The sequence below is a fragment of the Cryptomeria japonica genome, chromosome 4, assembly GCF_030272615.1.
Source record: "Cryptomeria japonica chromosome 4, Sugi_1.0, whole genome shotgun sequence".
Classification (NCBI taxonomy): domain Eukaryota; kingdom Viridiplantae; phylum Streptophyta; class Pinopsida; order Cupressales; family Cupressaceae; genus Cryptomeria; species Cryptomeria japonica.
In genome coordinates, this window is record NC_081408.1 from 518,861,609 (window position 1) to 518,886,897 (window position 25,289).

The 25,289-nt window shown below is 37.7% G+C and overlaps 1 protein-coding gene across 1 annotated transcript in view; it reads left to right on the forward strand.

The window, feature by feature from the left end:
• LOC131031232 (DNA topoisomerase 2) overlaps nt 1-25,087 on the forward strand; it is a 48,095-nt gene extending 23,008 nt beyond the window's left edge. The window contains exons 3-22 of the mRNA XM_057962280.2: nt 17,358-17,647; nt 17,747-17,813; nt 17,994-18,270; nt 18,364-18,560; nt 18,664-18,873; nt 18,969-19,082; nt 19,189-19,299; nt 19,397-19,561; nt 19,898-20,083; nt 20,178-20,333; nt 20,421-20,554; nt 20,810-20,978; nt 21,080-21,262; nt 21,351-21,537; nt 21,648-21,697; nt 22,887-23,315; nt 23,429-23,627; nt 23,722-23,789; nt 23,872-23,962; nt 24,051-25,087. Of these exons, the coding sequence (XP_057818263.2) occupies nt 17,358-17,647; nt 17,747-17,813; nt 17,994-18,270; nt 18,364-18,560; nt 18,664-18,873; nt 18,969-19,082; nt 19,189-19,299; nt 19,397-19,561; nt 19,898-20,083; nt 20,178-20,333; nt 20,421-20,554; nt 20,810-20,978; nt 21,080-21,262; nt 21,351-21,537; nt 21,648-21,697; nt 22,887-23,315; nt 23,429-23,627; nt 23,722-23,789; nt 23,872-23,962; nt 24,051-24,841 (4,074 nt within the window). The 3' untranslated portion in view covers nt 24,842-25,087. The remainder of the gene's footprint in view (nt 1-17,357; nt 17,648-17,746; nt 17,814-17,993; nt 18,271-18,363; nt 18,561-18,663; nt 18,874-18,968; nt 19,083-19,188; nt 19,300-19,396; nt 19,562-19,897; nt 20,084-20,177; nt 20,334-20,420; nt 20,555-20,809; nt 20,979-21,079; nt 21,263-21,350; nt 21,538-21,647; nt 21,698-22,886; nt 23,316-23,428; nt 23,628-23,721; nt 23,790-23,871; nt 23,963-24,050) is intronic.
• Nucleotides 25,088-25,289: the final 202 nt, after the last annotated feature.

The window sequence follows — 25,289 nt, forward strand, 5'->3', positions numbered from 1 at the left end:
TAAACTCTTCACTTTTTCCAATGGCTTCTTTACTATTTTTTGATATTCTTTTCTTCTTTTGCTGCTGATATGGACTTGAAAACATCAAGCCATCTTCATCCTCATCCGGTAAACCGAAGAACAGTGTGAAAGAAAGGAGGTCACGTATCTTCTTAGGAAGGGAGCAATACTTATAGTAGCTGCTCATAATTGCATCATTTGTTGCCATGGAATGAGGTTTCTTAATTGTCCTTGTAGATGGAGATGAAACCTTCAAGTACCCAAATTTCCTTGAATGTGAATCATCAAAATGTTGCAATTCTTGATCATTCTGTTGTTGTTTTTTTGTTAAATTTTCAGGGCCCTTCATTATTTTCTCTTAGCTAGGTACCTTTTCCTTCACTGGTGAAGCAGGAAGGAAGGTAGGTAATAATCTTCCATCCTTAATTCTGACCATTGGTGTAATCAGCAACTGAAGTAAATTGATTTCTACCCCTAGGTTGGTAGAATCAAGGCTCTGATACCACTGAAAGATCCCCAATCCAATTTTCACCCAATCTGATCCAAACTAGGAGGTTATGTGCAATGTTTATTTTCTGATAAGTCTTTGGCTAGCGTATATTTGGATGGGGTTTGACTGGTTTTTTGTTTTTGTTTTGATTGGTTTTGAAGTTTTATGCAAGATTCTTGAATATTACGTAAGAGATTGCTGATTTAATATAACAAGATGCATAACACATAAGGAATATAATCGAGAAACTTTCATTTGCTTAAAAGAGCAATGTACATACCATTGACATGAACTCATAGGTCTAAAGTAAATTTCTAGCCAATAGAAATATAGAAATCAACTACAATTTATGTTAAAACCCTAAATACACTCTAGGGTTTGAAATCCTTCTTCTCAAAATGGAGCGGCTGATTGAAATAGAGCTGGAAATAGATGGGAATGACCTCTAGAAGGTTTGACCTGCAACCAATTGTAGAAAACCTGCCCACAAACTAATAGATTTGCTCAAAAATCCCCAAAGAAGGCTGCCATATGCACATTTAAGCTGAATTCTGATGGAAACTGACACTCGGAGAGATGGGTTTTCCTCCAAATTCCCCAATTCTTCCAAAAGTTGGGCGTTCTTGGAAGCCTAAAGCTGCTGAAACCCTCATGCAAGCTGCTGATTTGAAAATGGAGATGTAAGAATGAGAGCAAATGATATGAAAATTGCTTTCTATGAGCTCCCAAGAAGTTCACCCTATTTGGGAGTTACTATTTGGCCTTTTAAAACTTAAAATAACTTTGAGAGCCTATTTCCTCATTGAAAATTTGGCCCCCTTTTAAAAATAACTTGAATTGCTAGGATGGGGTGCACTTTCCATTATTCATCTTTATGTTTTTTAGTTACTATTCACTTTTCACTATTCACATAAGGCCAACATTATAATTTCAACTTTAATCATAGATATAACTCCCAAATACCAAATTGGAAGACATGTGAAGCTCCCAAACTGAATCCCACAAACTTGAGTTGGGTCCCAAACCACCCTGTTGACCTACAAGACCTCAATGGTAGGTCAACCTCCACCAAAAATTTGAAAGGCCTAAGGAAGGGACATTACACGCGATATCATATCGCTCAACTCCATAGTATCATTCCAATCGGTGAGCAACGCCTTGAGGACACTCTCGCGGAAACTCTTGACATCAGACAAGGCTTCCTCACTTTCCTCGTACATTTTGCTGATGGTGCTTGCCATGCCAATCTTTATGCTAATAATCCAGTACCATTCTTTATAAGTGTTGATATTATGGGGATCCAGGATTGCTTGCAGCATGGGGATCGAGGCATGAGTCCAGAATAAGTCTTTCATAATGGGTAGAGCTATAGCAATCGTTTCTTGAAATTTGACGTACTCTCTCTATTTCCAGCATCTTTACGTGGGTTGACTGTAGATCGATTGCCATGTTGATTGCATCTTTGATAACTTGCCTTCCTCTTGCCTTGACACTCTTGATCCATTCTCTAACTACCTTAGCTGTGTCACACACTCCCTCAAACTCAACTGTAGTTTTCAGCGCCAATGCCAACGGAGGAACGTGAGATTTGACAGTATGTTGCAACGGCCTTAGCAAGTGGTCTATGTATCCCTCAGCTTGCTTGGCACGAGTCCAATACACGTCTTGTTCAACAATCATCTCATCCAGCTGCCGAAGAATGTTTTAAACAGAGTGCTTGTACTCTTCTCTCTCCTCCTCCTTAGTTGCTTTCCCAATTGGGATAGATGTGACGTTGTAATCAGCCAGGGTGACCTCTTTAGTTGGTTTATCCTGAGGCGGGGCAACAATATGGATCGTCCGATTCCTTTGCTCATCTGTGATGATCTTAGAATAAGTTCTTGACTTCTTCTTTCCTTTGGCTTGAGATTCCCCTATCCGAGAAAATATGTCCTCTAGGTTGATTGGTGGCTTGACAGTTGCCTTCAGTTGGGCTTGGGCTATTAATTATTCATGAGGGATGGTCTGTATTGATGTGACTACCAACTGCCCACCTTGTTCTCTGGACGTCTCAGTGGACTCACTGCTTATCCACGATTGATCGGGATTTAGAAGGTGGATTGGGCTATGTATCTTGTCCTTTACTCACAGTTGAGTTTTCTCCCACCTCATTGAACAACTATTGAGTAGCTTCTAATGGAGGTTGCTCCTTAGTCTCGTGGGGTTCTTCAATTCTATCTTCCTTCTTTTCTCCTTCAATTGTGGTATTATCCCTTGTGTCATCTCCTTCCTGCCTCGCCTCATGTCTGTCTTCTTGTTGTTTCTGCTTCTCACACCTACTTTCTTGCGTGTGCTCTTGGTTGCTAGTCTCCTCACTTGGCGTAATTTCCCCCTCCTAGACTTGATTTTCAGGCCCATCCGAATTGACGATCTGCGTCTCTGCTTCTTGTTCATTGGACTGCTGCAGATCATCTATCTCTAGTGGCTCATTTGCCTTTGTGGCAATTGGATCATTCTGCGGAGGTGGGGTAGGTAGATGATCAAGCTCAATTACTTCATCGTCTGAGTTGGGGTCCTTAGATGATGCGACAACCTCTAGCCTTCTTACTGGGATCTTTTCGGGTGATTGACTAGGGTTCCTCTTTATCCTCTTTGATGTTTGGGTTCCCCTGTTGGCCTTTGCTTTCTTTCTTTTCTTCTCAGGCTTTTCAACTTCTTCCTCTGTTCGCGCACTAGACGCTTCCTCGTCTTTTGAAGACTCAGACTCATGGCTGCCCATCAGGTTATATGTGAATTGGGTCCCCTCATGGGTTAGCCTCTCTATCTTTCTGGTATAGCCAGCTATCTACATATCTCCGGGGACCTTCCATTATGGCTTCCAAATCCGTGATCGAGTCTTGGGCCTAGTTAATGGATGGTGGGAGGTCTCTGATTGCCTCATGATCTTGGGTTTGCAAGCAATCCCCATAATCAACAATCTGATCCAAGACCCGAGGGTACTTGAAAATTCTCATTTGCTGATTACTTAACCTTGAGTATTCTCACTGGCGGACCTCAAAGTCATCTAGGCAGTTAGACGAGAAGTCTTCTATGGATGCTTTACTTTTGTAATGTTTTCCATAAGCCTTCTTCCCTAATCCAGCGAGGTCGAAGTACTTCCTAGGGAGGTGTTCTTGTAGGCAGTATGATGCTATCTCGTTGAAGGATTCCTCGACATGCACAAAGTTTTTGAAATACACATCATTTTTCCCTATGATCATTGGGAATGTGAATCCTGATCGCTTCTTCTCTCTAAGTATGTGTCCAGTTGGGTGCGCCTGTCTTGCAACTTCTAATAGGACCATCCTCTCTGACAGATAACGGGGAAGTCGGAATGGAGTTCCCTCGAAGCCTGAAATTTTGATATAGGAAAAACGAGGGAACTGAATGAACCCTTCTCCATACTTCCATATCAGCGTATTAGCTTGCTTTGACAACCTTATATGCAATCCCCCTTGCATCATTCAGACCATGTGCATCGTGAATGCGTCATTAATACGCTCATATTGGCCGATTGCATATGCGATGTTGTTTTTCTCCCTCTGAGCTATGTTGTAATAATGCAGCTGAGGGTAACAGTTGTATACCTTCACCCGATTTTTCCATTCCCAATTTCCCCTGTTCGGGTCAACCCTGGCAGCTACTGATGTCTAGCAAACATGTAAGCCAAGTAGGAAGTCATGGCGAAGTATTTCTTCTTTGCGAGTTCGACCAACTGTGTATGGATGTTGTTGCTTATGATCTGAGCCCAATTGAATTTAGCCTTCACATTGAAGACCTGCTCTGCGAAATAAAACATCCACTCCTAAAATAGGTTAGAGTGGGGGAGCCCCATGACTCGGCTAAGTAGCGTGACAATGTCCCCGTATTCTTCAACAAAATCGCTTCTATAGGTCTTTTTGATGATCCTATTGCTCAGGGCTCTTCTTACTTTGAACCATTCTTTGTTTATTAGTACCTTGCACTTATTGGGATTCATATCAAAAGCGAGATGAGCTTCGTCTATGGTTATCGTGGTAGCACCCTCAGGATGCGGGATGTCAAATGTTTCTCCTATGGCCTCTGGAGTGAAATCAACCATCACCATTCCATTTGCAACTACCACCCTGCTCTTTGACCGATAGTGCTTTGCGGCTTTGACCACTAGCTCATAATTCTAGATTGTCGGTGGGAAACCCGCTGCTTGGGCAATGCCGCTTTCTAGCATCCACTTGGGATTTCTGTATGCGTTTGGAGCATACACCCTCTCTTTGAAGTTTTGAATGTATGCATGCTCGAGGCTTGTATCTCCAACATTCTCCCAATTGCTTTGGACCTTCGACTCTTTTATCACCCCTTGATACTGATACCTCATCTTTTCAACCTTGTGGGGAATGTCGGCTTTGGACGTCTACGATGTCCGTGGTGCATTAGGTGCCTTGGAAGATTCCGCCACCTGATTAGGCATATATCTTGCACACTCGAACACGAATTACAAGACGAGTTTAAGGTGAAAAACGTGGGTTAGCAATGCCAGAAGACAACGTTAGCAATAAAATCGATTAGCAACGAGATAATTTAAAATTTGAAGATGCATTAAAACAGTATTTAAACAATCTGGATTTTGCGTTTTGGAGATAAATGTAATTGGATTTTGAAAATCAAGGTTAGTTGGTTTGAGCAAATTTTCAAAATATCGTTGCTCCTTATTTTGTTGGTGTTATGAAAGTTGCAAATGTTATTGCTTTGTGCTCTTAAGTTTTCAATGTTTGTGTTGAGCGTTTTGAATGCGCGTTTTTTGAAAAGATAGTTCTACGTTTTTACAATTTTGGCTAGAATTCCTAAATTTGCCTAAGTTTTGAATTTTCGGCGGGAGGACCAATTTTGGCAAATGACCGTGTTGTTGATGTTTCCCTTGGGTTTATACTTCAAAATCCTACACAATGTATTTTATATTTTAACCCTAGGCAAGTAAAAACATAATTCTTTTGCAAAGTTTTAACCATGTGAAATGTAAATTCCAACTTACTTGGTAGCGTACTAAAGAAGGCTATGGATTGTGAAAACTGCTGAAAGTTGGCACCTTGGAGAAATTTTGCAATTTCGGCTTGATAGAATGAAGTGAGAGGATGATCTGTCTTTGCGAATTATAGACCCCTTCCTTTCTTTCGTGTTTTTAGGGCTTCAAACGCCCTCCTTTTGGCTAGAATAATGAAACTCTGGCCCTTCAGTTCTTGAGGGCGATTCTTTTGTTGCTCTATCACTTAGTAGAATTCAGTCATTTCCTATAAAAAGCACGACTTGGGTTTTCTTTTGCTTTGCAAGCTTGGGTATATTGAAAGAAATACTCAATCTTTGATTGACATCTCGCCTTTAATAAAAATTTCGAGTATTTTGAGGTTTCCGCGCGATTTGGTCTTGCTTTGAACGCCTAACTTCCATTTGGATGAAACTTGGGATTGAATCTGCAAGTGTGTGATTTGTTCTTCTAAATGCCCCTTTCTCTCTGAGCACCCTATTTTGCTTCACTTAAGCCCTCAAAACAACATTTCAGACTCTACCTAAATTGTGCGATTTCGGCTTGCAACCAAAATGTCTTCTTCTTGAAATTTCAGGCGAATTGATCAAAATCACCGATTTCTTGCTTATTTTCTTTTTCAAGTTTGGACGCCTTGTAATCCTAGGCCTATTTGACCCTTATGTGTGAATCTAGCTTAAGTTAAAATGCTCGCTCTATAAATTTCGGGCCTTTTAGACATTTTGAGAGATCTCATTTAAAAACCTTTTTTAAAATTTCGGGCTATTTTATGAGAAATGCGAGATGTTCTTTTATTGCGGGTCTTTAGGGACTTTTGAGAGGTTTCAATTTTGCTTTAAATGCCCTACTTGCAAACTTCAGACCTTTTGGGCGAAATGAGAGATTCTATTTTTTAAGTTATAACACCTTCTTTTAGCAATTTCAGACTTTTTTTAACCATTTTGCGAGATTTTCTTTAAGTTGGAATACTTTGCTTTTTAAAACTTCGCGCATTATAGTCATTTTGCAAGACCTTCACCTATCTTGCAAACTTCAAATTTCGGCCTATTTGGTTAAAATGTGAGATCTTTTGATTTGCCTTTGGTGTTTTTTACTCAGATAGTCAACTTTCTTCTCATCTTTTCAAAACCTCGCGTTTGATTGGTGGTCTGGATTGGATGCAAAATTTTGCTTCTCATTTTCAAGGTGCGAACCCTCTAGGATCTAGGACTCAGGCTAGTTCAATCTTAGGTTAGATCATCTTCTCAACGCTCAAAATCTTCACTGTTGCAACTCCTCTTTGTGAACTCACAAAACTCCTACTCAGGGCCTCGACGAGTTGAAACGAAAAAACAAGAAAGGGGGGACCCTATTGACAACGGGGAGTGTGTGCAAGGCACAACAATCTCCCTCACATTGGAGGATATAAAAAGGAGAAAGTCTCATTTGAGGAGGACATCCAAGGGAGATCAATTTGAAGAATAATTTATTACTCTCACGGGCAGCACTGAAGATTGATGACTCATTTCTTTTGAAGAAGTGTGACTTCCCACAAATGAGGATATAAGAAGAGATTAATTCAATTGAGAAGGTGGAATTGGAGGAACCATCCATAAGATCAAAGAAGACAAGAAGGTCAATGGATCAATATCTAATATGAGAATTAATAAGGGTGAAAATTAGTAGACTTTGATATTTACAAGGGCAAGATTCAGGGCAATCCCAAAAGGGGACATTACAACATCATCCTCCCTTTTTACCAAAAATAGGTTGAAACACCTTTGAAAACAAATTAAATATCTATCCTTGTCCCTGCACCAACAAACAATGCTAAAAAAAAAGTTTTAAAGATAGGCATTGCCCCATCTAATGCCCATCTGACATCCCACAAATTGTCAGTTCCAAAAATAGACTCCATTATTGTTGATGCTCCTGCATCAGACTCACTAGGTAGAATTTTTTTTCCATAAGTTTCATACTTTGAACATTTGGAGAATCTTGGGAATGAAATCCCATCTTTGCCTTTGATCAAAAGAACTTCTTCATCCTTTTGACTTTTCTTCATTACTCCGAATTCCTTATCTATTTTCATTTTGGTCTTCTTCATTTGCTTATTTGTTTGTACAACTGAGCACTCATTTATTTCTGTACTGGTTTGTCCTTCATAATAAGTATACAAATCCTTTACTTTAAAAATTGGTGAAATGTCTACTCCTTCTGGAAGCCTTATTTCATAAACATTTGTTGTAAATTTTGTAAGGAGCTCACATGGTCCCAATACTTTCCATTGTAACTCATCATGAATCCCTTTCATAAATCTCTCCTTTTGTATATGAGCAAATACCAAATCTCCAACTGAATTTTTTTGAACTTTACTCTTGAAGGTATCATATTTAGTGCTCTCTCTTGAGCATTTTTTTCACCTCTTTGAAAAAATTATGCTTACCTTCAATACCACTCCTCTCCTTGCCATTATCTACACCATGTGGGTTACTCCCACCCTCTTTTTTTGCCTTCAACAATCATTTCTCCATGCTCAAACACACAATAGGACTACTTTCTATGACAAATTTTTCCTTTAATGAGCCAGAGTAAATTTATTTCCATCCTTGACAATAATGCATGAATCTTTCTTCTATCATACATAACTTCTCTATTAAATTGCTAGGGTCCATCCAAAAGAATATGATAAGCATCCATGGGCATTATATCATACATAACTTCATCTTTGTAATTTTCAATTTGAAAACTAACCAAACTTTGCTCACTTACCAAGAGTTGATGACCTTTTTTGCAACCAAGAAACTTCGTAGGGATTAGGATGCTTTGTCATTTTCAATTTCAGCTTCTCTGCCATTTCTTGTGATACCAAATTATCTATACTACCACTGTCTACAATTACCTTGCAACACTTTCCACCTCATTTACATAGTCTTAAAATAAATTTCTTCCTTGTTTAGGATCTTGGTTTTCTTTCTCTATTTTTAATAACACTCTCTTGAACATTAATGCTTTTCCTTGGTCTACTTCTTCTATATGCTGAGGTGATACAACACTTTTTTGCATCTGCTTGTGCAACATGATACCTAGCCACTCTTTTTACTATTGCATTTGCTTTGTTCTACTTGAGGATATTCAAATGCACTAGCCCAACTTCTCCACATTGATAGCACTAGCTTGCAAAACCCCTTCATCTACCTCTTCCATACTAATTTCTTCCTCTTGAAACATCTCTTTGTCTTGCACTTTGATTGAAATCATTATTTTGTGAAGTACTGATTTCTTCTTCACATGCTTCTTGTTCCTCGCTACCATAGTTGAACTATTCATCATTAGCAAAAACTCACCAAGGTTTGAAAAAGAACTTGGCCAGTACTCTGCAAAAAACTCGGCAACTTAAATACTCGCTTAAATTTAATCAAAAATGCATTTTTTTTTTGCAAAATTCAATGAAAAGATGCATCCAATGAGTCAATAAATGAGAACACAAAAGAAACAAGCCGAGTCTAGATATATTTAAATGCAAAGTGGGTGCAAAATCGAATCCTCATGAGGAATTCTGATGGTTGGAAGCAAAACAGTAAATAGTTTTTGTAAAACTAAAAGTAAATACATCATTACAATTACATCTTCCTCTTCCCAGCTCTAGTACAAACTAGGGGAGAGGTAGAACTAGAGGGTCTAGTCCTAGAATTCTGCTGTGTGTGTGATTGTGCCTCCTCGCTCGGTATGTCTGACTCAGGTTGTGGCTCGTCCTCCATCTTGGATGAAGCTATGTCTCTACCTGCTCCTGGCACTGGCAATGACTCCTCATCCTCTTCAATGTCATCCAGTGTGAAACCACATCCACCCCCTCCTCCTCCATAGCCTGCCTCTCCAAATCAGTGATGTCATCCTTTGTAAACAATGGAGGCTGCTCTTGCGATGTCCAATTACAGTAAGGATCTATATCATCCAAGTCAATTGTACCAATTGGTGCTTCCTCTACCTTCTTTATGCGCAATCGACGATTATTTTGCACAAAGACAAGGTCATTGAGGCATTTGTATGCTAACTTGCTCCTCTTCTTTGTGTGGATGGCTTCAAACAAGCTCCAATTGCGCTCACAATTGGATGAACTACAAGGTTGACATAAGATTCCAAGGGCAATTTTTTTGAGATTTGGGGTATTTCCATCCCAACTTTGCCACCAAGCATCTGCAAAATAAAACAATATTCAAAAGTTAGAAAGCAAAGAGAAAAGTGAAAACATAATTTATCAATTTATCAATCACTTTAGACCCCAAAACCCAAATGACCCATGTTATACTTGGGGATTGAGTGGTTCTTCCTCTCCTGGCCAGCTGTGAAAAGAATAGCTTACCCCTTGCTTCCTCATAATTTTGGAGTTCGGTCACAACGAGGTCTCTCACCTCAACCTCGGGTATCATCCTCTGAATGCATGTAGAGAGTGTTGTTTGTAACTAGGGTTATGTATGGGTTCGGATTGCCTTAAGGCAACATCCGAACCCCTTCTAGGTCCGGGCCCTATCCTAGGGTAACGTGACTCTAATATATGCCCAGCCCAATCCTAAATACATGCCACCTAATTAAATTGGAGCTACTTGCAATCAAGGATTAAAATGTGTATAAATAAGAGACATTTGCAAGTCAATATTCACTCATTCATTCAACAAGCAAAGGCGAAAACAGCTATGCTAATAAAGGGTGAATTTACAAGGGAGAAAGTGAATTCATTCAGAATTGTGCGAATTTGTCTAAGAGGACATAGGCTGTGTTATACAAACTTGGAGAAATTAGAAAGTGCAGGTATGCTATACAAAAGGACCAGATCTGACAGAGAAGCTAAGTATTGTATTTGTGCATTTAAGAGGAGAATATATAATCTGACTTGTGGGTCTTTAATGCTGGGTTTTTCATCCTTGGAGGTTTTCCCAGGGTATGTGTGTTTGTCTACCGAGTACTTACTTTCTGATTTTACTGAATGTTAACTTATTTGTCACAAATCTGATTACAATCTAGGGCATAAATAAAAGGATATAAGTCTGATTAATGAACCTAGTGTATAAAATTACAGAGAGGCCCTCCATGACCTCTCCATTAGGATTTGAGTAAGAACCCCCAAACTTAAAACAATGGTTGAGGAAGTACCCCGTTGCATGAATGGGTTGGTGGAGCTGATTGTTCCACCTCTTATCAATAATTTCCCAAATGGGACCAATTTTGAGTCTATCCCTCTTGTAGTAATTTTTGATCGACTCCTCGGCCCTATCCATGGCCTCATAAATATACCCCCTTAGGGTTTTATCCCCATCTACCAAGTGGAGAACTCTAACCAAGAGCTCTGACACCTACAATTGAAAAATACAAATTACAAAAAGATTAATTAATGAAGTTACAAATTAATAATGAGAGACTCGAATCAAGAATAATTAAAAATTCAAATTGAAGTTACCTTCACAATCTTTGCAGCCTTTTGTGTAAAATGGTTGTCGAAGACTATGCATGCGACATCCTCTCCTTCATCCTTCTTTGAATAAGGTGAGTTTAGCCATGCTTGACTCACAAACATTTGTTTCAAAGAAGTCAATGCAGCAAGAATGCTTTGCAATGTCAAGAAAATCGTTGCAAACCTTGTGACCTAAGTTACCGGTTCGGGTTCGGATTTGGGTACAGATTCACGGATTTGGCAATTTTTTTTCTTTTCTTGGGTATGGGTATGGGTTTGTCCGTACACACACACACACATTTATGTCATATATTATATATATGTTCATAGTTCAAACTTCAAACTTACAAATATGAAACATACAATGTAACTTTCCCATACAATGATACATAAATGATAACAGCTAAATCATAAATCATAAATCCATAATTGCCAATGCTAATAAATAATCTGATATTCATATATCGTAAATGTAATATCATATTCATAATTTGCAAAAGAGATAATATTCAAGTTTCAAGTTTCAAACCGATTCAAGTTTGTTTATACATTTTTGACTTTTTTGAGCTATAATTTTCATGTTTGGTTATACTTTTTTGACTTGTATGACTCGTGGGCCCCGTTTTTGGGAACCCATGGGGCTTGGTTCCTCCCGGGTCCACCTAGGTTCTCTCTGGGTTCCACCTGGGTCCTGCCCAGGTGGCTGGGTTCTTTGTGGGTCTTGCCAACAGATTCAAGTTTGTTTATACATTTTTGACTGTTTTGACCTATAATTTTCATGTTTGGTTATACTTTTTTTACTTGTATGACCCGTGGGCCCCGTTTTTGGGAACCCATGGGCCTTGGTTCTCCCGAGTCCACCTGGGTTCTCCTTGGGTTCCACCCGGGTCCTACCCAGGTGGCTGGGTTCTTTGTGGATCTAGGACCTGGGTGGAACCCAGGGAGAACTAGGCTCGGACCAGCCTTTTTCCCCAAGAACCGATATCTGAGCTTGTGACACTGGCTCTCACCAAATCTCTCCCTTGGGTGTGCTTTCTCATCAAATGTAGAACCTAAGGGTGATTGTAAATATATTTCGTGATCCTCCTTGCATCTTCCACAACTGGAGTCACCCAATCAACTTTTCCTATGTCCTCCAAAAGAAGGTCAAGGACATGTGCTGCACAAGGTGTCCAAAAAGAATGGGGTGCCTATCTTGGAGGATTCTACCTGCAAAAGAAGAAGTTATTCTTAAGAAAGATACAACCAAGAAAAACAAAGCCACAACAAATGAAAATATTGATAAAGGTGATTGAAAAGGATTCTACCTGTTGCACATATGTTGCTGCATCATTTGTGATGATTTGCATCACATTCTCTACTCCCTCCTCCATGACAATGTGCTCCAACATTTCAGCCGATGTTTTTGCATTTTTCACCTTACTGGAGGCATCAACAGATTTCAAGAACACCACATTGTCCTTGCAAGCAACCAAAAAATTAATAATGGTGCGGTTTTTGCCATCTATCCACCCATCAGAAAGAATGGTGCAGCCATATTTTCTCCATTCATTTCTTTGGTCCTCCACCATTTCTTTTGCCCTATCAACTGCATTTGTGAGCAACTTACAAGAACAAAGTGAAATTAGGTCTTAGTACACTATTTTGATTTAATAAACAAGAAAAACAATTAAAAATGAAATAAAGTGGACTATTTACTAACCTCCCACTCAAATCCCTGCGAGAAGGGGCCTTGTACCCCTTTCCTGAAACTGCCATTGCAGTCACCAAATTTAGCCAATAAGGATTGTTTGCCACATTGAATGGGATGTTGTTGAAGTACCAAAAATCAGCACTTGCCATGTCTGTTTTCTCATGTGCCTCTCTATTCCATCCAGTGGCCTCTAATGATGGTTGTGCTCCAGGTGTATTCCTGGGCACAAAATAACTAGCTATAGATTGTGTCCCTGAGGGTGATGCAGTTTGCCGGGAGGTCTACTAGAGGAAGCCGAAGTGGTGGCCGAGGTGGTGTTGTGTTTGCGGATACGTGGGCCACGACGAGAGCCCACTGTGCCCTGAAGTGCTTCCACTTCTTCTTTAATGTTAATTGAAGCACCTTGAGATTCAACTATGTCTAGTTTTACCCTCTTTGCAATTTCTTCTCTTCCCCAGCTCAAAGTAAGGCATCAATGTCTCTTTTTTATTTCATCGGTGGCCCCACGACATACTCTAGCATCATGCTTCTCGATGCTTGCAAGGTGGTATTTGAGGCGGTTTATGCCTCCATGAATTATTTTTTCACATTTAATGCAAATCACCGTCCCAGGGTTCGGTCCTTCATAGGCATACCTCCAAGCCCTATCTCTAGCACCTTTAGGACGGGTGCCTACATATCCAAATGGGTGTGGTTCTAGTGGTCAATTATACTCTGAATTTGCCATACTCAATTAATGGTTAACTGTTAACCTAACATACAAAGTGAAAGACAAAGTTAATATTTTAGTTTAACATTTTAGCAAACTATCTAAATTAGTTTAAATAATTTTAGACATCATTCAAAGTTGAAAAAAAACAAAACTATTAGGGTTTGATTTTTATTGAAAAACTAGAGATGTTTCAAAAAAATAAATTGAAAAATTCAACAAAAATAGTGTTACATCTTGTTCCAATGACTCAAAAACATTTTTTACTACTTAGGAATGATTTTCTATTCATCTAGATGCAACAAAAAATAAATAAAATGTTTTAAAAAAGCATAGAAAAAAAATCAGAAAACCTACCTGGGAATCTGATTTTTCTTCAAATACCACCTCAAATCTGCTTCAAATCTGTTTGGAATTGGCAAGAATTAGTGGAAATTAGTTTGCAAGTGTGTTGGAGTGTGTTTTCCCCCTTCACAGCAAAAAACCAAACATAAAATGATGAAATAAAACCACTTTTGGCCATCTTCGGCTTATGAACAAAGGCAGCTGAGTTTTTTTGACGGACTCGCCGAGTTTTGCCTGCGGGTAAAAGTCGTATTTACTCGCTAGGCAAAAAAACTCGGCGAGTAGTGCATCTATGCTTGCTACTATTTGCTTGTTCTTTTACAATACTGGACTTTCCTTTTCCTCTTGAATTATTTTGGTGCTTTCTAGATAACTTCTTTTCTACCTTTAAAGCACTCTGATAGGCTTACTCTATGCTTCTAAAATTCAACAAACTAGTTTCATCTTGAATATTTAACCGTAGTCCATTCACATTGTTGAGACATGGACCAGCTAGGACTTGAACCTAGGACCTTCCATACGCTGTTGGAGTGCTCTACCACTGAGCTACTGGCCCCTCTTGCACCAGTCCATTGTCAGTCCAGGTGTGGCTTATTTCGAACACCAACACCCCCCCTTAAGCCACACCTCTCGTGTACTTGGGGCTCCTAGCCTGGACTTGGCTTTGATACCATGTTGAGACATGGACCAGTTAGGACTCAAACCTAGGACCTTCTATACGCTGCTGGGGTGCTCTACCATTGAGCTACTAGCCCCTCTTGGACCAATCCATCGTCGGTCGGGGTGTGGCTTATTTCCAACACCAACACACATACCTTGCTATCTCTTTTGGACCATCTTCTACATGTCCAACCCTTATAGTGAGTTTGTAGAACTCCTCAATATATTCATTTACATTCGCTTCTCTTTGTCCCAAGTTTTGCAACCTTTTTAATAAACTCAACTGATAATTTGAAGGTAAGAATTTGGTCTTCAACTTCGACACCATTTTACTCCAACTTTTAATTTTTTCTTTCCCTTTTCTCTGTCTTTCAGTTTGTACACAGTCCCATCACCAAGTTGCATGGCTTCTTAACCTCGTACAAGCAAATTTTATCTTCTTGGATTCTTCTGTAGATTCATAGTCAAAATATCTTTTCATCTTTGCAATCCAATCTATGAGTTCTTCACCATTCAAGCTTCCATTATAATATGGTATATCTAATTTAGGTGTACCTCCAATCTTTGTGATGGCTTTAAGAAATCTGGTCTCTGCAACATCCACCACTTCTTCTTCATGTCCTTGAGTCACTTCTCCTTCTTCATCACTTACATCTTCAAGATGAACTTCCCTTCTTTGAGCTGTCTCTATTGCAGCTAATCTTGCTAATATCTCGTTCATTCCTTGAGCTAAATCTGCAATGCTTGATGTTTAAGCTCTCTCACAGCAGCTACCAGCACCTCATCTGAAATTCATTTGCATATCTCTTCCAACACTAGTAGAGCTCTTCTCACATACTCAATCCAAGGATCACCTTGCTCTAATACCAATTGATGCAGGCAAGGACTAGGTACCCAATGAAAGGCAGCTAATCCTTGCAGCCAAACACATAATTTAAACAAAAACACATTTACACCTTAAAATCTTGATGACATTTTATTGAACTAATAAGACATACATCACTCGTATCTCCTCATATGATTAGATAAATGACCTGAAAGAAATTCACTTACCCAAAACAAGACAAAACCTGCTACAAGATTTAGTAACAATTTTAATATTTTTAATGAATTGACAACCAGATCTAATACAAAACTATATCTTCTTGTATTGCCAAAGACTCCTTTTTAGACATGAAAGCTATGATTCTAAAGTCTAATCTTCTCCTAAAAAATTTCATAACATCCTCTTTTTATATCTGCAGCCCTCTCCCTTTTTACCAAATATAGGTTGAAACACCTCTGAAAACAAATTAAATATCAATCCCTGTCCTTGCAGTAGGCAACAATGCTAAAAATAAAGTTTTAAAGATAGGCACTGCCCCATCTGACATCCCACAAATTGTCAATTCCAAAGATAGACTCCATTATCGGTGATGCTCCTGCATTATCATACGATTTTGTTCAAACCTCATCAACAATTGGTTTCCATAGTGGACAAAATGCTCTTCTTGCCTTTGACATCAATGACAATTAATGTAACATTCTTTCTTGACAACAATGACAAAATTATTTCCAACCAATTCTCTTTTTAATATCGTAGACTGTTTTTCATATTCATTTTGTAACTGCTGCCTTAGCTCACTGAACTTTTTTTATCCTTTTGATCAAGCACAAAATTACCAGTACATTCTTGAAGTTGAAGGTTTCTTGGTTGACATTTTTATTAAGTATGCTCACCATGAGAGTTTCGGAAGAGAGGTCTAGTGGTTTGTTGTTGTGGAATGAGATTTGAAGCTTAAATAAAAAATTGAGCATGCATTCCATTTTGCAAAAAATCTTGTCTCGTCTCCGCATTTTTATAGAGTTGCAATGGTGGTGATTTGAATTTGATTCATTCAATAAGAGCACTTGGGCATTATTACTTTGGCATGGAGATGTAGGAGCCAAATGCGATATCCCTCATTTTTCAGTCCTCATACTGATGTATGGTAGTGGGTAATTACTTTAACCCAATACGTGAAGGTGAATGCTATTTGTTGTTGTTGTTACTGGAGGTGTTTCTAACTCATGTTTAAGGCTGCTGTGCAAGCGTCTCTGCAATGCTACTGAAATGCAGCAAACCAGAAAATTCATCGTACCCATGATGCTCTGCTGTATAACATTACTCAATCAAACAATTCAAATTAAAAAAATACCTGCCAATTTATTTGACTTCGGTATTTTTTTTTAAAACTAACCATACATAAATTTTAATTGCATGGAACTTGACACATTCGTGCTAAATTCTGTTGCTGTAACACTACATATTGTATTTGCCATTTGGCATTTGCTTTTGATGCTAATTCTTTTGGCAGCAACTTCTTCTTTTCCTGTTTTTTATAGATTTGAAATGGCTGTTTTGTTGTTGATTTGCACAGTATTGAGGATATTGGTGAAGTTTGATTACTCCTAGCTTTACTGATTCTAAAATTAAGATTTGAAGAACATGTGCTGCTCTTCTCTAACTTCACAGTTTGGATTTAAATTTTAAATTTAATTAGTTTTCTAGAGGTATTCGACAACGGCAGCAAAGGGTGGAGTGTAATGGTTTGAGGATGTTAAACAAAAAGTCTTACATTTTACAGCCATTTACATCTCAAAATGTGAATATTTAATCATAGACATAATATTTTTAAATTAAGTAGCATGTCAAACAAAGTTATATCTACCATTATAGAAGAAAACGCAAGTAATGTTTTAAGTGGTGTAAATGCAATAAGATTTATGTGTTCACATGTATGGTAAATAAAAGTGTTCTAACATAAAATAAAATAACTTTTAAGTAAATAGAATAGCTTCAAATTGATATAGTTTGACATTTTTTAAATAGATGTATTTAAGAAATCTATATTAATTTTATTAGTTCTTGCTGCTATTGATTTGCTACAATATGTTGAAAATGATTGCATTTGTTAGTTTCAGGTTTGATTGCACTTATTTTGTTCTTATTCTATTTATTTCTTTTCTATCATGAAGGTTTTCACTAACAACATGAGCAGCAAGTCAGAACCAACCATAACCAAGTGCAAAGAGGGAGAAAATTGGACAAAGGTCACTTTCAAACCTGATTTGGCCAAGTTTAGCATGACAGACCTAGAACCTGATGTGGTTGCTTTGATGAAGAAGAGAGTAGTTGATCTTGCTGGATGTCTTGGGAAGGGAGTTAAAGTTGAACTCAATGGAAAATGTTTGCCAGTAAAGAGCTTCGAAAATTATGTGGACCTCTACCTCTCTCGAGCTGAAGATTCTGACTCCAAGCGAGAAAGGTTTTAAACTGCCAACAAACACAAATTTTGTAAAATGTGTCCTGCAACTGCATTCTCCTGTCTATGTAGTGGATCTAATATTTTTCTTTCTTCTTTCAGGCATTTTATAGAAGTAAATGATAGATGGAAGGTTTGTGTGACTGCAAGCGATGGGCAGTTTCAACAGGCAAGATAAATCTTCTCATGTCTATGTTCTACTATCTGTTACTTTTATATTGATTCCCTCTAAATGCATGAAGTGTATGCTTCAGGAGCTTCACTAGGTTATTGATGCTTATTGGTTTTGAGGCAGTGCAGTTTTAGTTTGTGGCATTGTTTCATATTTTTGGTTAATTCTTATGTCCAGGTCAGCTTTGTAAATGGGATTGCCACTATTAAAGGTGGAACACATGTAGACTATATAGCAAATCAAATAGCTACCTATCTGATAAATGTTGCAAAGAAGAAGAATAAGAATGCTGCTGCTACCCTGAAACCACATGCTGTCAAGAATCATTTATGGGTCTTTGTTAATGCTAAAATTGACAATCCTGCTTTTGACTCCCAAACAAAGGACACCCTGACAACTCGTCAGAATAGTTTTGGTTCTACGTGCGAGCTTACTGATAAATACTTAAAATCAGGTGTGCTTAATTTCTGACGTACATTACACATCTTTGTGAATGTGAGTTTTACATAGGGTCTGAGGGAAGATTTATTTGACCTGATGACTGCAGTGGCAAATTGTGTACTTGAAAGTATATTGGCGTGGGTAGACTTCAAACAAAAAAAAGAGCTCAAGAAAACTGATGGAACTAAGAAAAAAGATAGGCATGACATCCCAAAACTTGAAGATGCAAATAAAGCTGGTGGAAAGGAATCTGAAAAATGCACTTTGATTTTAACAGAGGGTGACTCAGCCAAGGCACTTGCAGTAAGTGTTCACTCTTTGTCCAAAAAATGGATAGTATTTTGACATGTTTCCAGATCAATTTGCAAATTGGGAATGTATTTATTAGCTATTTTATGGCTGTCAGTTGGCAGGAATAACTGTTGTTGGTCGAGATCACTATGGTGTGTTCCCTCTCAGAGGCAAGCTGCTCAATGTCAGGGAAGCATCACATAAACAGATCGCAGAAAATCAAGAGACTGAAAATATAAAAAAAATCCTTGGTCTACAGCATGATAAAGTATATGACAACATTAAATCCTTAAGATATGGCCATCTGATGATAATGACAGATCAGGTACCTTTTCTATGTCCAGGACTGTTTAGTTTCTGCAAAAGTGTGACAGATCCTATTGAGTGAGGTCTCTTTAACTTGTTCTTTGTCTGTTTTAGGATCATGATGGTTCCCACATCAAAGGGTTGCTGATCAACTTCATACACCATAACTGGCCATCTTTGCTTAAAATTCCTTCATTTCTTGTGGAATTCATCACTCCTATTGTCAGGGTAAAAATTTCTGCCATATTTCTTCTAATAAAGATGCTTCGTATTTGTTTTCAAGCCTCAAGAGGGTAAGATTTTCTATCTCCAAATTTTCATCCTGTTGGTGCAGGCAACCCACAAGAATGGAAAAGTATTATCCTTTTACACCCTTCCTGAGTATGAATCTTGGAGAGAGTCAGTAAGTCAATCAATAAAAGGCTGGACCATAAAGTACTACAAGGTAATTTTAAATTGTTTTTGTATGTTTTGATGTTCTGTTTCTTTATTTTCTGATTAGACGTCTTTCTCATTTGTCACTTGTTCGTTGGACTACATAGGGTTTGGGTACAAGTACTTCTAAAGAGGGCAAGGAGTATTTCAGCAATTTGGAAAAGCATAAAAAGGATTTTGTGTGGGTTGATGAGCAAGATGGGGATGCAATTGAGCTGGCTTTCAGCAAGAAGAAGATAGAGGCAAGAAAAAACTGGTTGAGACAATTTGAGGTAATTAAGGCAGTGGGAGAATTCAAATTAAAATGATATTATGTTGTTTTATCAGGATTCAACTGCATAATTTTTGAGTCAAATTTATTGACTCTTATGCCATGAGTAGTGGTTCACACTTACCCATCTCTCATGAGAATGAATGGTCCATTTACCATTCATTACATTTAGGTGATGCTTGGGGGAATCATTGGGGCTTTCGGAGGAGGCCATCCATTCCAGTACTACTCCAAGTCAAGCATGCTTAATTTGATACACTGAAAAATATCTCTTAGTTGTCATTAAAATGATATTGTTTTGATCACAACATTAACACTGAATTGATCACATTGACAGCCGGGGACATATTTGGACCAGCGTGAAAAACTTATCTCGTATAAGGATTTTGTGAACAAGGAGCTCATCCTGTTTTCCAGAGCTGATCTGCAAAGATCTATTCCATCAGTGGTTGATGGCTTGAAGCCAGGGCAAAGGAAGATCCTGTTCTGTTGTTTCAAACGGAATTTTGTCAAACAAGCAAAGGTTGCTCTCGTGCCATGAACTTTGTTTACTTGTCTTCTATGCAGTATCTATCTCACATTGGTGTTTCAAATGAAAATGTTGTTTTTTTGTATAGGTTGCCCAGTTTTCTGGATATGTTTCGGAGCATTCTGCATATCATCATGGTGAGCAGAGTCTTGCGAGCACAATTATTGGAATGGCACATGACTTTGTTGGAAGTAACAACATCAACCTTTTGCTTCCAGTTGGACAATTTGGGACTAGAAACTCGGTGAGAATTTTGAGGAGACTAAGTAAACATCTTTTAATTGTGAATGAAGCATTCTCACTTATGATAGAAAGCTTTTATTTGTTATAGGGTGGCAAGGATGCTGCAAGTGCTCGATATGTATATACATGCTTGTCACCTATAACACGCTTCTTGTTCCCAAAAGAAGACGATGTTCTCATGGACTACTTGGAAGAAGATGGGCAATCTATTGAACCTGCATGGTAAGCAATTTGATTTAAGGTGCATTAGCATTTCATTGTTTTCATCTTTATGTCTTTAGTTTGACCCAGCTTTGTAATCTACAATATTGTTCATGTTATAAGACCTCATAAACTACAGCTGGAGGATGGAAAATAGCTCTATGAAGGATTTATGTATAAGCTTGAAAAGTCTCTAGTTGTGTTGTCATTTTTCTATTTGACCTTGTTTTATGGTCTGCATGTTTAGTTTTCATTGCTATTTTCTTTGTTGTTCAGGTATGTGCCAATCATCCCAATGGTGCTTGTGAATGGAAGTGAAGGAATTGGAACTGGTTGGAGCACCTTTGTGCCAAATTATAATCCAAGGGATGTTGTTGCAAATATAAAATGCTTGCTTAATGACGAACCGATGCAGCCAATGGACCCTTGGTACAAGGGTTTTAAGGTAATGCATATTTTTTTTTGCTCGTCAGAGGTTTGCTGGTTTGTTTACACTTACATTTCATAGAAGAGTTACATCCTTATTGCCTTTGAGGATGCTTTTAGGGTACAATTGAACGAACATCTACAAAGGAGAATGGTGTGAGCTATACAATCAGTGGCATTATAGAGGAGATTGACAATACCACATTGAGGATTACTGAGTTACCTGTTCGCAAGTGGACGGATGATTATAAGAGTTTTTTGATAAGTTTGATGGACAGTAAAGATAAAGATCCGTTCATAATGGTATGCCAATTTCAAACTTTTATTAGTACTTTATACTTAAGAGAAATATTTTTGTTAAGGTTTTAATATGAGAATATGTGTATTTCAGGAACTTGATAATCACAGTACAGATACCAGGGTTCGTTTTGAGATAGCACTGTCAGAAGAGAAGATGACAAATGCTCTTCAAGAGGGCCTATCAAAGAGATTTAAGCTAACCACTACTATCAGTACCAGCAACATGCATCTCTTTGATGCAAAGGGTGCCATTCAAAGATACGAGACTCCAGAGCAAAGTACCTTATTGGAGCTAATTTCTATTTAATTTTCCTGCAGATTTTGATTTTCTTGTTTATGGATGACACTTTTTGGATGAATTTTCAACATTATTCTCTTGATCTTGCAGTATTGGAGTATTTCTATCATATCCGATTGGAATTCTATGTGAAGAGAAAGGTAGGTTTGGTCTGATCTCAAGTGTAGTTTAGATAAAACGATATGAAAATTGTGGTAATATGGGTACGTTTATCCCTATTCTCTGTACACATTGAAAAGCCAGCTTACTCTTTTCTGCTTGGAAACCGTGGACTTTACTGGTAAATGTATGAATGTATTTTTGTTAAACCTACAATTATTAATTTTGTAAATAACCCAAAAGGTTCTGTTTGAGTTCCTATCTCATTTAAACTGAAAGCTGTAATGCATATCTGTGACTGTTTTCCACCGAAGAAGACTTTTTCTTTGAATTCTACAGAATTATACAATATTATAAAACCGAATGAATGAGAGCATTAAAATTGGAATATGAAATCCGACGTATAATATTATCCGTCCAATATAAGCATGTTTCTGAATTAACATAGATACTGATGAGAGTTTAAAGGATGATACTGTCCATAAATAGTTTGCTCTGGCAGGAGTGTCATTTATGGTACAGTGGCAGCGGGAGGAGAAGGCATTCATGTTGTGATCGTGAAAGAAAAACTATTTAGAGTTTATTTTTTTTATTAAAAAAATTAAAATATAAAAATATATATTATTTATTAATGTCTATAAATGAAAGTATTAAAAAACAAAATATAAGAACATAATATTTATTAGACTTTAAAGAAGTTGAAATAAAAATAATTATAGAAATAATGAATGGTGGATTTTTTAAATTAAAATTAAAATTTATTAAAATAAAATAAGTAAATTTTAAAACCAATAAATAGCTGTTCAAATAAAAGTAAACAAAATATTTCTTAAATAAAGATTAAAATAAATTAACTTCAAAGTAAAATAAAATAATTCAAAACAATTTTTTAAATAATTGTATTTAAGATATCTATATCTGTTATATTGATACAATGTTATGTTTTAAACAGATCGTTATTTTCTTGAATTTTTCTCTGCTTCTCCAGATTGTTTATTTAGCTTTAAATCAACTGCAGTGTATTTTAAATTTTGAATTTAAGTTGTTGTTGCTTTTTGCTTTTTTTTTTTTTTTTTTTAATTAGTTGATGATGTTCGTCAAGATATGTTCATCAAAGTGAATTGTAATGATTTAACAGCACTACAGATAGTGTGTTCAGTTAGAATATGCTCATCAAAATGAATTATTATTGCAGTTTATGCCTTTAAAATATATTGGTGTTTACTGCAGAAAGTTCTACTGGATAACCTGCAGCTTGAGCTACTTAAGTTGGATAATAAGGTTAGGTTCATTCTAGGAGTAGTAAATGGAGAAATTATAGTGAACAAAAGGAAACGTGCAGAGCTGTTGCTTGAGTTAAAGAACAAGGGGTTTACTCCGTTTCCCAAGAAGACAAAAGCTATTGAGGCAGCAATTGCTGGAGCATTGGCAGATGGAGAGGAACCTAATGAAGACGACAACACTGAGACTCTGGAGGGTGTTCGTGCTGGTGATTATGAGTATCTTCTTTCCATGCCAATTGGAAGTTTGACACTAGAAAAAGTTCAGCAATTATGTTCCGAGAAAGACAAGCTTAATGAAGATGTCGAAGAGCTGAAAGGGAAATCACCCAAATCGTTATGGCTGAATGACCTTGATGCTTTCATTAGGGAGTTGGATGTGAGTTGTGATTTTATGATTTTGGACTCAAAAAATTACTTGTTTTAACTTGCTTATCTGATAATAAAATATATTGGCACATCTAGCAACTCATTCGCTTTTAAACCTTGTAGGCACTAGAATTGCAAGAGGCCAAAGAAGATGAGCATGAACTGAAAAATATGAGTGAGAATGCTGCTAAAATTTTCAGAAAAGTAGGCAAAAACCCCAAAAAAAACACAAAAAAGACTTCTGCTTCTGAAATTGCTGATTCTCAAAAGGGCGATTCTCAATCAGCCACTGTTTCTGTTACGACAGTTTCTACAGAGAATGGTAATAATAAGTTTTCATCCCTCAACTGCATAAATTATTTAACGGTTATGTGCTAGAAATTTCTTTTGATAATTTTTTTTTGAATACTTTTCAGCTAAAAAGTCAGAAACAGCAAAACCCAAGAGGGGAGGTGGGAAGAAGGGAGCCGTCAAAAAGCAAATGGTTAGTTTCAATTTCTTTTCTACTATAAGTTTCTGTATAATTTATTGTCAAAGCATATATGAAGTTATTTGACCCCTTTCAGGAAGTGGAGGATGAGGATGATGATGGTCTAGATGTCAGCCTGCAAGAGAGATTGGCAGCATACAATGGAGGGTTATCTGCTGAACATTCAGGTTTTTCTTTATTACTTATAAGTGTTTTTCATTTTTTCCTGAGAAAGTGCACTGTTATCTGATTGTGAAAGCTGCTTGCCATTTGTAGCTGTTGAGGATCAGGGTAGCAGGCAGAGTTCACCAACTGAAGACTTAAACCCAAAGCAGAGAAAGCCTGATCGACAAGTTAAAAAGACTGCTCCTCTTTATGTTGATATGTCAGATGATGATGTGGATAAATTGGAAACCATTCCAGAAGCAGCAGGTGAAGAGGAGAAAGAAGAACAAAAAGAGAAAACTGGTGCAAATGGCAAGAAGGCTGCTAATAGGAGAGGAAGGAGGGTAGTGGTTGTTAGTGACAGTGATTCTGAGTTTGCAATTGACGAGGACGCAGAATCTGATTACGAGGAAGCTGTGCCTAAGAAGGGTGGGACGAAGCCTGCTCAAGAGAAAGCAGCAGTGCCTTCAAAAATTAATGCTACAAAATCAAATTCCACAACAGCCCCCGCAGAAAGAAAAAGAGGACCAAAAATGGCAACACAAGGACAAAAGAAGATCAATGAAATGCTGAAACCTACTGCACATGATGCTGCTGATGTCGAGGCATCCCCTTCCAAAAGTTCCCCTAAGAAAAAAGTTAGGAAAATGAGACCGTCACCCTTCAACAAGAAAAGTGGATCGGTGATGTCACAACTTAGTCAGGAGACTAAGACAAGTCCTCCAAGTGGGGAAGGTTCTGCAGGATCATCCTTTAGTCCTGAAGAAGTCAACGAGTCTTCAAAACCAATTGCACAGAGCAGACCCCAAAGATCCGTTCGAGCTACTGTGCAATATGTCTTGAGTGACAGTGATGAAAATGAGGATGCAACAGAGGATTCTGATTTTGAAGAAGATGAGTGAATTTGGAAAGGACAATACAGTCTTTAACAATGTAAAGTCTAAAATACTTGATGACCTATAATTCATTTTGTAATCTTCAGAAAATGTGGAGTTTCCTATGTATGTGTTGTTTTCTTTCTTACTACAGGGTATTCATATTCTTTATTATCCGTTGTGGTTCCCGTGTAGTTATATGCTTTATTAACAGAATGAAATATCCCATCATGGTACCATGGATGGCTCTGATGGTACTAATGTTTCCTTTGATTTGGCATAAACTTTAGATTGTGTTGAAGATGATAAAGATTGCATGTCATGGTTTTCACAAAGTCCAACTGCCAAGATGATAATGATTCCTTATTTGACATAGGCATAAACTTCGAACCATGCCGAAGATGACATAGATTCACATGCCATAGTTTTACGGGCCAGTTGGACTGTTAAGATGATAATGATGTCCAACATGACG